The sequence below is a fragment of the Delphinapterus leucas genome, chromosome 3, assembly GCF_059928025.1.
Source record: "Delphinapterus leucas isolate spDelLeu-1000000601 "Yukka" chromosome 3, BTC_Dleu_Yukka2, whole genome shotgun sequence".
Classification (NCBI taxonomy): domain Eukaryota; kingdom Metazoa; phylum Chordata; class Mammalia; order Artiodactyla; family Monodontidae; genus Delphinapterus; species Delphinapterus leucas.
The window spans coordinates 64,304,673-64,318,422 of NC_143131.1; the positions used below are offsets into that span (position 1 = coordinate 64,304,673).

At 37.5% G+C, this 13,750-nt stretch overlaps 1 protein-coding gene across 4 annotated transcripts in view; it reads right to left on the reverse strand.

Annotated features, from left to right (window-relative positions):
- Positions 1 to 13,750, reverse strand: part of HOMER1 (homer scaffold protein 1) — a 124,027-nt gene that overhangs the window by 23,496 nt on the left and 86,781 nt on the right. For all 4 annotated transcript variants that reach the window (XM_089909055.1, XM_022594004.3, XM_089909056.1 and 1 more), the window contains one exon: positions 344 to 500. In XM_089909055.1, coding sequence (XP_089765181.1) covers positions 344 to 500 — 157 coding nt within the window. The remainder of the gene's footprint in view (positions 1 to 343; positions 501 to 13,750) is intronic.

Below are 13,750 nucleotides of genomic sequence, written 5' to 3' on the forward strand. Positions count from 1 at the left end.
TTCACAGGAATTACAGAGTCTATGTTATTATTCCTATTTTATAGATGAGAATACTGAGTAGAAAGTGGGGAACAACTTACCAAAGGTCAGACAGCTAATAAGTGGTACAACAGGAATTTGAAATCAGGTGTTTGGACTCCAAAAGCTGTATATTCTTCATTCCCATTAAACTGCAGAAAATATTTTTCTTAACCAATAACCATATAATACAAACCATATATATGTTTTGATAACCAACAAAAATCTCCATAAGATGTTCCTGTGCTGAATCTACATGTAAATTTCCTCTGATCAAGAAAATCTGCTAGCTATAAATCCTTACCCATAGCAGCCCTGAACTTACCCGTTTGTGCAGACGTTCTGCTTCCTCTTGATATGCAGCAAGTTGCTGTTTCCATTGTTTCACATTGGCAGTGGACTCCAACAGGGCTGCAGTGAGTTTGGCATTATTTCCTTTGAGGGTAGCCAGTTCAGCCTCCCAATGTTTGCTGATTGCTGAACTAAAATAAAAGAAAATTCTACCCATTATGCTGAATATTGTTACATTGAAGAGACAACAGTACTCACTTCTATTATTTGGTTTATAATCCATGAATGTTTCAAAAACAACCCCAAAAGAATAAAAACACAAATATTTCACTGAAATGTTCCTAGTGAATAAAACCTACCAAGTAAAGAAATATAAAAGCTACCAAAGTAGGAGGCTTAATATGGAAGAGTTCCCTTCTTTATGACAGATACAAGTATCTACAGAAGAGATTCTACCCATTCTCTTTTGAGGAATAAACATTATATCTTGAAAAATATTTATAAACAAAACCTAACAATGTACTTTATTTTTTAAGAGCGTCAAAGCCTGAAGTACAATTTCATTCCTTCATATAAAACATATGAGGATGCTTCAATGTTAATAAGGTCTGGAACATGTAATACAGTATTTCTTTTGAAATTGTTGATTTACGTCATCTTATTCAGAATTTTTAAATGCCCCAAATACAAAATTTGCTGTAATAAATTGAATTCAGGTCATATGATAGGCTAGACCTAGAAACTGGTTCTAAACACTGAACTTCTGATAGAATTCCAGTGTCACTTATAGAACAAAACTAAAGCAATCACCTTTTTCCTCATTTAATGTTCTACTTGATAAGTTACCCAGAGTTAAGTATCTCAACCAAGATAATTTTCTATTACAAAGACTATTCCATTAGGTGAGAAGACCCCTCTCTTGATAATTCCTTCTTAACTTTCCAATGAAGAAAGAATTACCTCATTTGAAAGAAAAAGATGGTTTCTCTTTCTCATTATTGAACCGTTTATTCCTATTAGTGAAATTCTACTAACTTCATCCCATTAACTAGTGATGATAATAGCTTTTTTAATCAGCATTTTGGGTTTTAAAAAGTCATTTGCATCACAGAGCAAATGTTTTGGTGGATTGATATTTTATAGTAATCTTAATATATATTGTATAAAAGAAAGTATCATTTCAATCATCAAGATTTCTAGAGCTCATCACCAGGAAGAAGACATATCAGCATAACAAGATCATTTCTGTGGCATTCTTCCCAAAAATGCATAGCCGTCATTCCAATTTTGTAAAAACATCATATATATTCTACAAAATAACTGATTGGCATGATTCAAAAGTGTCAAAAAAAGGTAAGTTTGAGAAACAGAATGGAGGAGACTAAGAAGAAATAATGAAATGCAATGTGGGATCCTGGATGGGATCCTACAACAGAAAAGGGACACTGGTGAAAACTGAGATCTGTAGTTTAGTTAGTAGCATTATATCAATGTTAATTTCCTGATTTTGATAATTATATTATGGTTATGTAAGATGTTAACATGAAGACAAGCTGGATGAGGGTATATGAGGATTCCCTGTACAGTTTTTGCAATTTTTCTGTAAGTCTAAAATCAGTTTTAAATGAAAAGTTAAAAAATTTTCTAAAGTTTACAGAAAAAACTTCATCAACCACCATGAAAGGACAAAATCAAACAATCAGTTAAGCTATTAATTTAACAATCCATTTCTATCCTTAAAAAGAAAGCTCTTTCCATTTCTTCTTTTGTGGAATGATTTTCCAGGTTCAGATTTTCTGAGTAAACCATGCACCGATTCACCTGCCCTAACTGAATTATATATTTTTAAACCATCTACCAATTTTTCTGCTACAGATGTTAGTTTTATTTAAATGGACTCTACAATCTGACAACAAAAATCTTACTGAACTAATTTAAACACTTGATACATGCAAATATCAAACCTCTTAAAAATTAAAGAGCAGGGCTTCCCTGGTGGCGCAGTGGTTGAGAGTCCGCCTGCCGATGCAGGGGACGCGGGTTCGTACCCCGGTCCGGGAGGATCCCACATGCCGCGGAGCGGCTGGGCCTGTGAGCCATGGCCGCTGAGCCTGCGCGTCCGGAGCCTGTGCTCCGCGACGGGAGAGGCCATGGCAGTGAGAGGCCCGCGTACCGCAAAAAAAAAAAAAAAAAAAAAAAATTAAAGAGCAGAAAAAATGATTTTGAATATTTCTAAAACACATTTGTTGAAAATTTCACAATTATAAAGTAAGATTACCATCTTTATAAAAGGAAAAAGAACAAAAACGAGAGTGCTTTATTTTTTATTTCTCTAGGTTTTATCTTACAATCTGTATGTAGCAAAGTCCATTAAGAATTTGAGAACTCAGCCTACATCACAATTATTTCAGTCATTATTTGTGTATTGTCCAAATGTTAGCCGCTAGCTGCATGTGACCATTTACATTTAAATTGCTCAGAATTAAAGTAAAAAATTCAGCTTCTCAGTCCCTTTGGGCACATTTCATATGCTCAACAGCCACACATGACTAGTGGCTACCATACTGGACAGCAAAGATACAGAACTTTTCATCATCACAGAAAGTTCTACTGGACAGTACTGTCCTAGATGATCTCTACATTTCCGTTTTTTTCCCCAATTCTTTGCATTATGGGCTGAATTGTGTCTGCTCACGAATGAATGTGTTAAAATACTAACCCCCAGTACCTCAAGATATGAGTATATTTGAAGACAGGGTCTTAAAAGAGGTAATTAAGTTAAATGGGGTAATTAGGGTGATCCCTGATCCAATATGACTGGTGTCCTTATAAGAAGATGAATTAGAACACAGACATGCACTGAGGAAGGTCATGTGAAGACACTGGAAGAAAGCATCTGCAAGCCAAGGAGAGGTCTCAGGAGAAACAATCCTGTCAACACCTTGATCTTCAGACTTCCAGCCTACAGAAAATAAAAGTCTATTGTTTAAGCCACCCAGACTGTGGTATATGTTAGGGCAGCCCTAGCAAACTAATACTACATATAACTTAAAAAAACCCCACTATATATCTGTAATATTGCGATTTATAATAAACATACATTTTGGTCTTTGTCCATGGTTCCTAGTTCAATAGTTCCCCAAACCCTTAGACTTTCCTAAGCAATAGAGCAATGGGAGCATCTTTTTTATAATATTTGGTCTTTTGTCCTTAGTTCCTGAAACTGATCCAGAACCATAAAGGTGAAATGTGTCTTGTTATTCATAATAAGCCCTGTTCAGCCACAAGTAAGTTTATGTTAATGAGGTGACTTTGGGAAACCCCTAAAGATGGCGGGACTGGCTGCCAAGGAAACCAACCATGAGAACAGAGTTGGAACTTTCAGTCCCAATCCCTGATTTCCAGGGAGGGAAGAGGGGCTGCAGACTGAATCAATGACTAATGGCCAATGAGTTAATCAATTATGTCTACATAATGGAGCCTCCATAAAAACCCAAAAGGATGAGGTTTGGAGAGCTTCCATGTCAGTGAACCAGAATGCATTCACATACCACTGTGCTGGGCCCCAAACGCCACAGTGACAGAAGTTCCAGGGATCCTTGGGTGAGGGAAGAGGCCACCACTGTGGAAAAGCCACAAAGCATGGTCAGGATTCTTTTCCTCTTTGGAAACAAAGCCTTAAATCACTGGGAGAAGGGGAGAAAATCTTGTTACCCCAACCCTCCCAGACACAGATGAAGACCCGTGATGGCCAAGGGAAAAGTAGGGAATAAAACTCTATAACCCTGTGAAAAGAACAAAAAACAGTCCTAGGCTACTAGAGGTCCTAGACCATTAGAGGTCTCCAACCTTGGGGGATGGGGCAGGAAACTCCTGCATAAGACTGTTAGATTTACAAGGTTGAATTTGTCTGCTACTTGGAGGGGTACAGGATCACTGAGAGAACCCCACCCTGATACCCCAGGACACAGGGCCTGCCCAAGATTGAGGCTGGACAAGGACAATAGAGAAACCTACCCTATCCCCTACCACCAAGCTGATAGCAGCCTTCTACTGGGGGGAGGTCAAGAGACAGACCCCCTCTGAGGCAAAGGTACATAGAAAAGACCAAAAGCTGAGGGTGGAGCAGAAACAGTAAGAAAACCTTCCAGCAACCCAAACCCAACTCTAAGCACATGGTAATGCTAGACATGTTTAAAGCCTGTGATGTACTCATGGTAACCACAGCAACAACAAATTCCAAATCCAGGTCAACCCCTGAATAAACCAGCTTAACCTTCACACTAACAACCTAGCAGAAGAGTCAGGCCCATCTCCAGGAGTAAATACTATTTATCTTTATTGAATGCCTTACTTTTGGCATTCAATAAAAAATTATAAGACATACCAAAAAGCAAGGGAAAAAACCTACTGCCAAGAGAGAAAGCAGTCAACAGAGTCACACCCATAGATGACCACAAAGTAGTATTTATCAAACAAGGAATGTAAAATAGCTATGCTAAAGGTTTTAATGGAAAAGGAGGACACCCTGTATCATCAAATGTTGAATTTCAACAGAGATGGAAACTATAAGAGTCAAATGGAAATGCTAGAGGTAAAGAACATGATAATAGAGATGAACAATTCTTCTGACAGGCTCATCAGTAAACGTGACATGGCTGCATAAAAGTCAGTGAACTTGAAACCAAATAGAAATTAGCCAAACTGAAACACAAATAGAAAAAAGAATGAAAAAAAAGAAACAAGGTATTCAAGATGTGGGGCAATATCAAACTGTTCAACAAATGTGTAGCTGGAATCCCAAAAGGAGAAGAGAAAAAAAGGCAGAAGAAATATTTTGAAGAGAATCTGGCTAAGAATTTTCAAAAAATAATAAAAGACATTAAACCTCAGATCCAAAAAACTCAAAAACATATTACATATAGAGGAACAAAAGTAACAATTACAGTAGGTTTCTGATCACAAACTAAGTAATTCAAAAGACAATGGAGTGACAGTCATGAAAGAAAACAATTCTCAGCTCAGAATTCTACACGCAACAAAAATACCTCTCTAAATGAAAGTGAAATAAAGAGTTTTTCAGACAAACAATAGATGAGAGAATTCATTAACAGCAGACATACACTATAAGAAATATTAAAGAAAGTTCTTCAGGTGAAAGACTATGATACAAGAGCAAAACCTGGATCTCCAAGGGAGACAGGAAAGACAGGAAAATATCTGAAAATGATTAAAATGAAGATAGTTATAAAGGGTCTAAGACAATCCAAAGGAGAAAAAATAGTCTTTTAAACAAATGGTGCTGAAACAACTGGATAACCACATACAAAAGGAAAAACAAAGAATCTTGACTCATATTCAATACAAAAATTAACTCAAAATATAAAACTATAAACTTCTAGAAGAAACCATAGGAAAAAATGTTTGTCTCCCTCAGTTAGGCAAAGGTTTCTTAGATACAACACCAAAAGGATGATCCATTTTAAAAAACTGAGAAAAGGGATTTTATAAAAATTGAAGCATTCTCTTTGAAAGACACTATTTAAAAATGAAAAGAGATTCTGGAATGCAAGAGTGGATCAACAAAGCAAAAATCAATATAGCATACCACATTAACAGAATGAAGGGGAAAAAAACCATGTGATCATCTCAATTGATGTAAAAAAGGCACTTGACAAATTTCAACATCCTTTTGTGATTTTTCAAAACACTCAATAAACTAGGAATAGAAAGAAACTACCTAACATAATAAAGGCCATGTAAGAAAAGCACATAGCTAATATCAGATTCAAAGGTGAAAGACTGAAGCCTTTTCCTTTAAGACCAGAAACAAGAGAAGGATGACTATTTCATCATTTTAAATTCAATATGATACAGGAAGTCCCAGCCAGAGGAATTAGGCAAGAAAAATAAATAAAAGGCATTTAAATTGGAAAGGAAGAAGTGAAATTATCTCTGTTGCAGATGACATGATCTTATATGTGGATAACCCTAAAGATTCCACAAAAAAGCTGTTAGAACTAACAAATGAATTCAGCGAAGTTGCAGGATACAAAAATCAGCACACAAAAACTAGCTGTGATTCTATATACACTGAACAATCTGCAAAAGAAATTAAGAAAACAATTCTGTTCACAATAGTATTAAATAGAATAAACTACTTAGGAATAAACTTAACCAAGAAGGTGAAAGACTTGTACAATGAAAACTGTAAAATGTTGCTGAATGAAATTAAAGAAGACACAAACAGAAAGACATACCCTGTAGATGGACTGGAAGATTTAATATTGTGAAGATGTCAATACAACCCAAAGTGATCTACAAATTCAATGTAATCCCTATCAAAATCCCAACAGTGCTTTTTGGAGAAACAGAAAAATCCATCCTAAAATTCATATGGCACCTCAAGAAACTCTGAACAGATAAAACAATCTTGAAAAAGAAGAACAAAGTTAGAGGTCTCACATTTCCTGATTTCAAATGTATTATAAAGCTACGGTAATCAAAATAATGTGGTATTGGCATAAAGGCAGACATATAGACCAAAGGAAGAGAGAGTCCAGAAATAAACCCTCACATATGTGGTCAAATGATTTTCACATACATGGTTGCCATGGCCATTCAATGAGGAAATGACAGTTTTTTTCAACAAATGGTGCTGGGAAAACTGGATATCCACATGCAAAAGAATGAACTTAGTTCTGTGTCTCACACCATATGCAAAAATTAACTAAAAATGGATCAAGCATAAGAGCAAAAACTATAAAACCCTTAAGAAGAAAACATATGTGAAAAGCTCCATGACATTGGACTTATGATGATTTCTTGGATATATCACAGAAAGCACAGGTAATAAAAGAAAAAAATAGATACAGCTGGAGTATGGCAAAATTTAAAACTTCTGTGCATCAAAGGATACAATCAAGAGAGTTAAAAGGCAACCCACAAATTGGAAAAGATATTTGCAAATCATATATCCAGAATATATGAAGAATTCCTACAACTCAACAACAACAAAAAACAAGCAGCCTGGGCTTCCCTGGTGGCGCAGTGGTTGAGAGTCCGCCTGCCGATGCAGGGGACACGGGTTCGTGCCCCGGTCTGGGAAGATCCCACACGCTGTGGAGCGGCTGGGCCCGTGAGCCATGGCCACTGGGCCTGTGCGTCTGGAGCCTGTGCTCCACAACGGGAGAGGCCACAACAGTGAGAGGCCTGTGTACCGCAAAAAAAAAAAAACCAAGCAGCCTGATCAAAACATGGGCAAAGGACTAGAATAAATATTTCTCCAAAGAAGATACACAAATGGCCAGTAAGCACTTGAAAAGATGCTCAACATTGCTAATCATTAGGGAAATGCAAATCAAATTCAAAATGAAATACTACCTTACACCCATTTGGATGGCTACTGTCAAAAAAACAGAAAATAACAAGTGTTGGTGAGAATATGAAGAAATTGGAACCATTGTGTACTGTTGGTGGGAATGGGGCAGCTGATGTGGAAAACGGTATAGCAGTCCCTCAAAAAATTGAGAATAGAATAACCATATGATCCAGTAATTCCACTTCTTGGTAAATATCTAAAATATATTTGCATAACAATGTTCATAGCAGTATCATTCAAGATAGTTAAAAGGTAGAAGCAACCCAAGAATCCACTGATGCATGGATAAATAAAATGTGGTAAATACATCATACATACAGTGGAGTATTACTGAGCCTTAAAATGGAAGGAAACTGGGACTTCCCTGGGGGCACACTGGTTAAGAATCCGCCTGCCAGGGGGCTTCCCTGGTGGCGCAGTGGTTGAGAGTCCGCCTGCCGATGCAGGGGACACAGGTTCGTGCCCCGGTCCGGGAAGATCCCACATGCCGCGGAGCGCCTGGGCCCGTGGGCCATGACCGCGGAGCCTGTGCTCCGCAACGGGAGAGGCCACAACAGTGAGAGGCCCGTGTACCGCTAAAAAAAAAAAAAAAGAAGAATCCACCTGCCAATGCAGGGGACATGGGTTCGAGCCCTGGTCCAGGAAGATCCCACATGTCGCAGAGCAACTAAGCCCGGGCACCACAGCTACTTAGCCTGCGTGCTGCAACTACTGAAGCCCATGTGCCTAGAGCCCGCACTTTGCAACAAGAGAAGCCACTGCAATGAGAAGCCCGCACACTGCAATGAAGAGTAGCTCTCGCTCGCCGCAACTAGAGAAAGCCTGCGCACAGCAATGAAGACCCAACATAGCCAAATCAAACAAACAAACAAACATTTAAAAAAAAAAAAAAAAGGAAGGAAATTCTTATACATACTACGACATGGAGAAACCCAGAGGACATTATGCTAAGTGAAATAAATTAGTCACAAAAAGACAAACACCATATGATTCCTCCTATGTAAGTTAGCTAGAGTAGTCAGATTCATAGAGACAAAAAGTAGCAGGGTAGTTTCCAGGTGCTAGGGGGAAGAGAAGAATGGAGAATTTCTGTTTAAAGGGTATATAATGTGTCAGTTTTGCAAGATGAAAGAGTTCTATAGATTGGTTCCACAACAACATGAATATACTTAACAATATTGAACCGTACACTTAAAAATGGTTAAGATGATAAATTTTATGTTATATATATTTTACCCCAGTTTTTTTAAAAAGGAAAAAAAGGGCTACATACTGTATGATTCCATTCTTTCTTTAATGTATGATTCCATTTATATGACATTAGGGAAAAGGCAAAACTATAGCGACAGAAAACAGATCACTGGTTGCTAGGAGCTGGGGGTAATGGGGAGAGGCTGACTACAAAAGAGCAGGAGAGAATTTTGGGGGGCGATTGAACCCTTCTTTACCTTGATTGTGTTGATGTGTACACAACTGTACAAATTTGTCAAACCTCATAAAACTGTACAGTAGAAAAGGTGAATTTTACTATACATAAATTATGCTTCAAATAAAAATATCACACAACTAAAAGAAAAAAAAGTCTATCGATGCACTCCTAGATACTCTTTCTATGACTTGTAGGATTCCAAATAATAGGAGCTCTGGAAAGTCAGGTCTTCTTAAAACGGGTAGAATGGTCTCTAAGCTGCTCCACTCATGTATTTGTTGGCATAGGAAGAGACTGGGTGGGCAGGAAACAGAACAGCTGTGACACATAATAAATGAGAGTTGAAAATTAAAAGGAAGGAGATGAGGGCAACTGGAGATGGTGATAAGAAGTAGATAGGAGAAATAGGATTAGAGAGGCAGAGATATACACAAAGGAAAGGAATGGGACATAGACAAGGTATAATTAAAATTGATTTGGGCAGGAAAAAATTAAAACAATGCCTCTGGAACAGGAAAGAAAAAGATGAACAAAGTTTTGATATACTATAGCTTGTTTACTTCATACCCCTGAACATGTTTTGAACCTCTAATGTATTAAGTAGTGATGTCTGGCCACAGATGAGCTGATCAATGGATTCCCATTAACCTTTTTCTTATTTCCTCTGCAGAGCCCAAAGTACTGCTGATTGCACTAAAAAACAAATGTTGAAAACACTGTCATATCAAATGCTTTTTCGCATATTGCACAAGAGTACAGTAAACCATAACAATTTGAGACTTAATAGTGACGAAATGAATACTACAGCAGAGCAGTTCAATGCTAAGTTTTTGTTTCTGCATTTTTTTATACTTGGTTCCAAGGTAAATAAATGTGTTGTTAAGGCTATTTTGCCATATCAACCAAAATTTCATCTTTGTTGGTAAATCTGAATCTTTCAGAACATTCTTGCTACCTGTACTTAATGAGCTGCTCCTCTAATAATCTGTCTTTCTACAGCACAACTTAGGAAATAAAATGTTTTTGATTTTGGTCAATCTGCCCTGTTTTCTCTCTACAGCTTCTTTATATATTCCTTTCACCATCCAGTATATTAGAATACCTTCCACAGTTTCGGTTTATAATGAATTCTAGAGTGCCCTGAAGGAAGTTCCACATGTGAGCTATCTCAGACGTGTTCAGCCCTTACATATAATGTTAAATACTTGGCACACTTTCGCAAGTTTGCAAAAACAATGTTCCTTGCTTTAGTCTACAACTCTAAGGTATCACGTTCCTGATTTTTAGCGGTAATAAATACCTTGGGATTAATTCTGATACCAACATTTTAAGTTAGCATTTTACATTTCAGAACACTGGTTTTTTTTAAAAAACATTGGGGTTCTCTGGCTACTAACTTGGTCCTTTTTTACAGGTACAGTTTTGATAGTTTCACATTAACTGTTTGCAAAGAAATTGCTTAGCTGGAGACACTGGTGAGTCAGAAGATATACTGAAATACAACTATGATCTCATGTCTGAATGCTGGAATAAAGGGCAAAATAATTCTTTATTCTTGTGACTGTTTGGTAGAGTTTCCCTTCAAAAAGGACCAGCTGATTTCCTGTTGGCTTGAGATCTAGAAGTCAGATGAAGGAGTTCAAAACACTCCAAAAACATCATTTGAAAGGTTCCTTAAACTGGAATTTTACTGTTTTCCTTCATCTAATGTCAGAGTTCTGCAATAAAATAGTAAACTTCATTAAATTAGTTACATAAAATCTAGAAGAAAAAGTACTTCAAAAGTACTATCTAACAAATAGACTGTCTAACAAAATAAGAATCTTATGCACAAACAATGCACTTATTTAACCTGTGGAGTGAATCCTCTATGTGAATGGTCAGTTGTAGCATTGAAGAAATATGCCTCTCTCCCATGCCTCCAGGACCCAGGATCCACCATCAGAGTCTCTGGAACGGTAGCCCCTTGTATTGATATATATTTCCTAATAAGCATGTTAATTATGTAGAACTGTGAAAAATATCCAGATAAGCTTTTAAAAGAGGATTTAAGATTAGGTTGCAATAGGCTTACTTCTTGACATTAATCTTGGTAGTGAGGTCACTCCCTAACTATGAAAGTAAGAGGGCTGATGTGAGCACCCCACAATACTGCCTTGTCTCAGGACCTGCCTGTTGGTTTCTCTCCTCACTCCCTCTCCACACCTGTGGATGCAGTTGCAGCCACCATGGCGTTCAACCTGTTTGTGTGCCACTTCTGGGCTAGGTGCTCTCATGCCCACCTACTGGCCCCAAGCTAGTGCCACTGAGAAACTAAGGCCTTCTTCAACAGTTTGGATCGAAATTTGTTTTTCTTAATACAATGTAAGCTATTCTTTTAGAGCAAATAAATACCTCTTAAATGAAAACAGTAATTTTGCATTGTGTATAAACGGTATTTAAAGAACCTAGTATACTAAGAATTTTTCTACTAGATATGGCTGAAAGCCCCAATTTGCCTAAATCCTTAACAAGGTGCCTCTCAAAGCTGACTGGAATTTTGGCAACTTCCTTTCTTATCTTTATGCTTATCCTTGGGGCCTTCTTATCAGATGTTCCCTTTGCTCTGTTCCTTACCCTCCTGTTGGCACCTGCTTCTAAAAGCTGCCTCCTCTGACCATTGCTTTCAATGTTTGCCTTGATAATGTCCCAAATTTTACTTTCCAGCTCAGATTCCTTCCCTGCCTCACAATCCATTATCTTTGCACAGAGCCTGGTGTGTCTGGATTAACATACAATATAGAAAGTGATCGCTAATGGTAAACAGATGAAGATACGTTTGCCAATAAAGTTTTAAAGACAGCCCTGTCATGAACTGGAAATCACATGGTTATAATTGGGAAACACAGTTTTTAGAAGTGAAATGGAATTTAAGTATTAAAGCTTTTAATAAACAGTGGTTTGGAAGAAAATCTCAGAGACAAGAGTAAAGTAGTTTTTAAAGAAACACTGTATCACTAATGTTATTGACAGCCCCAAAAGATGATACTGGGTTGAAAAACTGGACATAGGGCTTCCCTGGTGGCGCAGTGGTTGAGAATCCGCCTGCCGATGCAGGGGACATGGGTTCGTGCCCCGGTCTGGGAAGTTCCCGCATGCCGCGGAGCGGCTGGGCCCGTGGGCCATGGCCGCTGAGCCTGCGCTCCGCAACGGGAGAGGCCACAACAGTGAGAGGCCCGCGTACCGCAAAAAACAAACAAACAAACAAACAAAAAACTGGACTTAAGTTATAGAATCAGAAAGTGAGTTGAAGAGTTGGACTCTGCATATGATGAAATTATAGGAACATCTTAAACCATTTATTTTACATATATTACGTATGTACAAAAGAGTTACATAGATATATTAATATCTATGTTTAAATATACCTGAAAGAGCTGTTATAGTCAGTTTAATTGACAATGTTTTTTCTTGGTAGTATATAAATAATAGTGTGTCTTATCAAAGGCATCTGGAATCAGATAAACTACAGAATTTTCCTTAGTTCTGGTAAAGAAACTGAAATACCACTGACTTTTCTGAGGAAGTTATGAAATTAATCTGAAGCAAATTACTTCCAAATGTATAACGCATGTCTGTATCAGTCTATAAAGAGAAATTTCTAAGTTGTGAAGAATTCTGTTAAAAGTACACATTAAGCAAGAACCAACTGTGAAACAGTGATTAAAAGTATAGGCTCAGATACACTGAAAACTAATACAATGTTATATGTCAATTGTATCTCAATTTAAAAAAGGCACAGGCTCAGGACTCTGTTGTTGATATGGTTCAAATCATGGCTCTGGCCATTTGCTACTTATAGGACTTCAGGGATGTTATCTAACCTCACGGGGTCTCAGCTTCCTCATCTGTAAAATGAGGGTTAATACTAACTCTCCTCATTAATTTTGAGGAATAAACAGCCCAAATAAAAGTACCCTTGAAGAAAGCACCTAACCATCATATGTTAGTGCCTTTTGTACACGTACAGGCAATAAAGAATAATCTTCAGTGAGCTATAAAGCTAAAGAGATTACATTAAATATTTTAAGGGAGATATTTTTGATTAGTGATGTAAATAACTTAAGCAGATATAATTCAAGTGAAACCACACCAGGTGTGCACTCCATGATTTCTGCTGTCACCCTTGTAAAACAGATGTATTATTTATAAGTTTAAACCTTTGGTGTAGACCTCAGAATAGACTTATCAAGCTAATGAAGGAGTGAGAAAATAAGTTAACAAACATGATTCTCATGAAGTGGTAAGGTTGCTTTCTGATTGTGAGGGGTGAGAAGAGAAGGTGAAATCTGAATTTGAACTATGCTATGCTTACCTCATAAAAACATAATGCACTTTAATGCAGAGTTTCCCATTTGACTTTAGAGGACACAAAAAGTCTAGCCCTAGGCCTGTTTTTATTCACTAAAATGGAGGGACCCATAAACCCACTAAAAAGAGGCCCTTAGAAATCCCCTACCACCCATAACTGTGCTCCTAGCAGTAATGGAAGCATATCTATGTACTAGAGTAGCTTTCACTGGAGATGGCTTCATACTATATAGTATCTGCCAACATCTGCACACGGCCTGCCTGGCACAGTCATGTCTGTG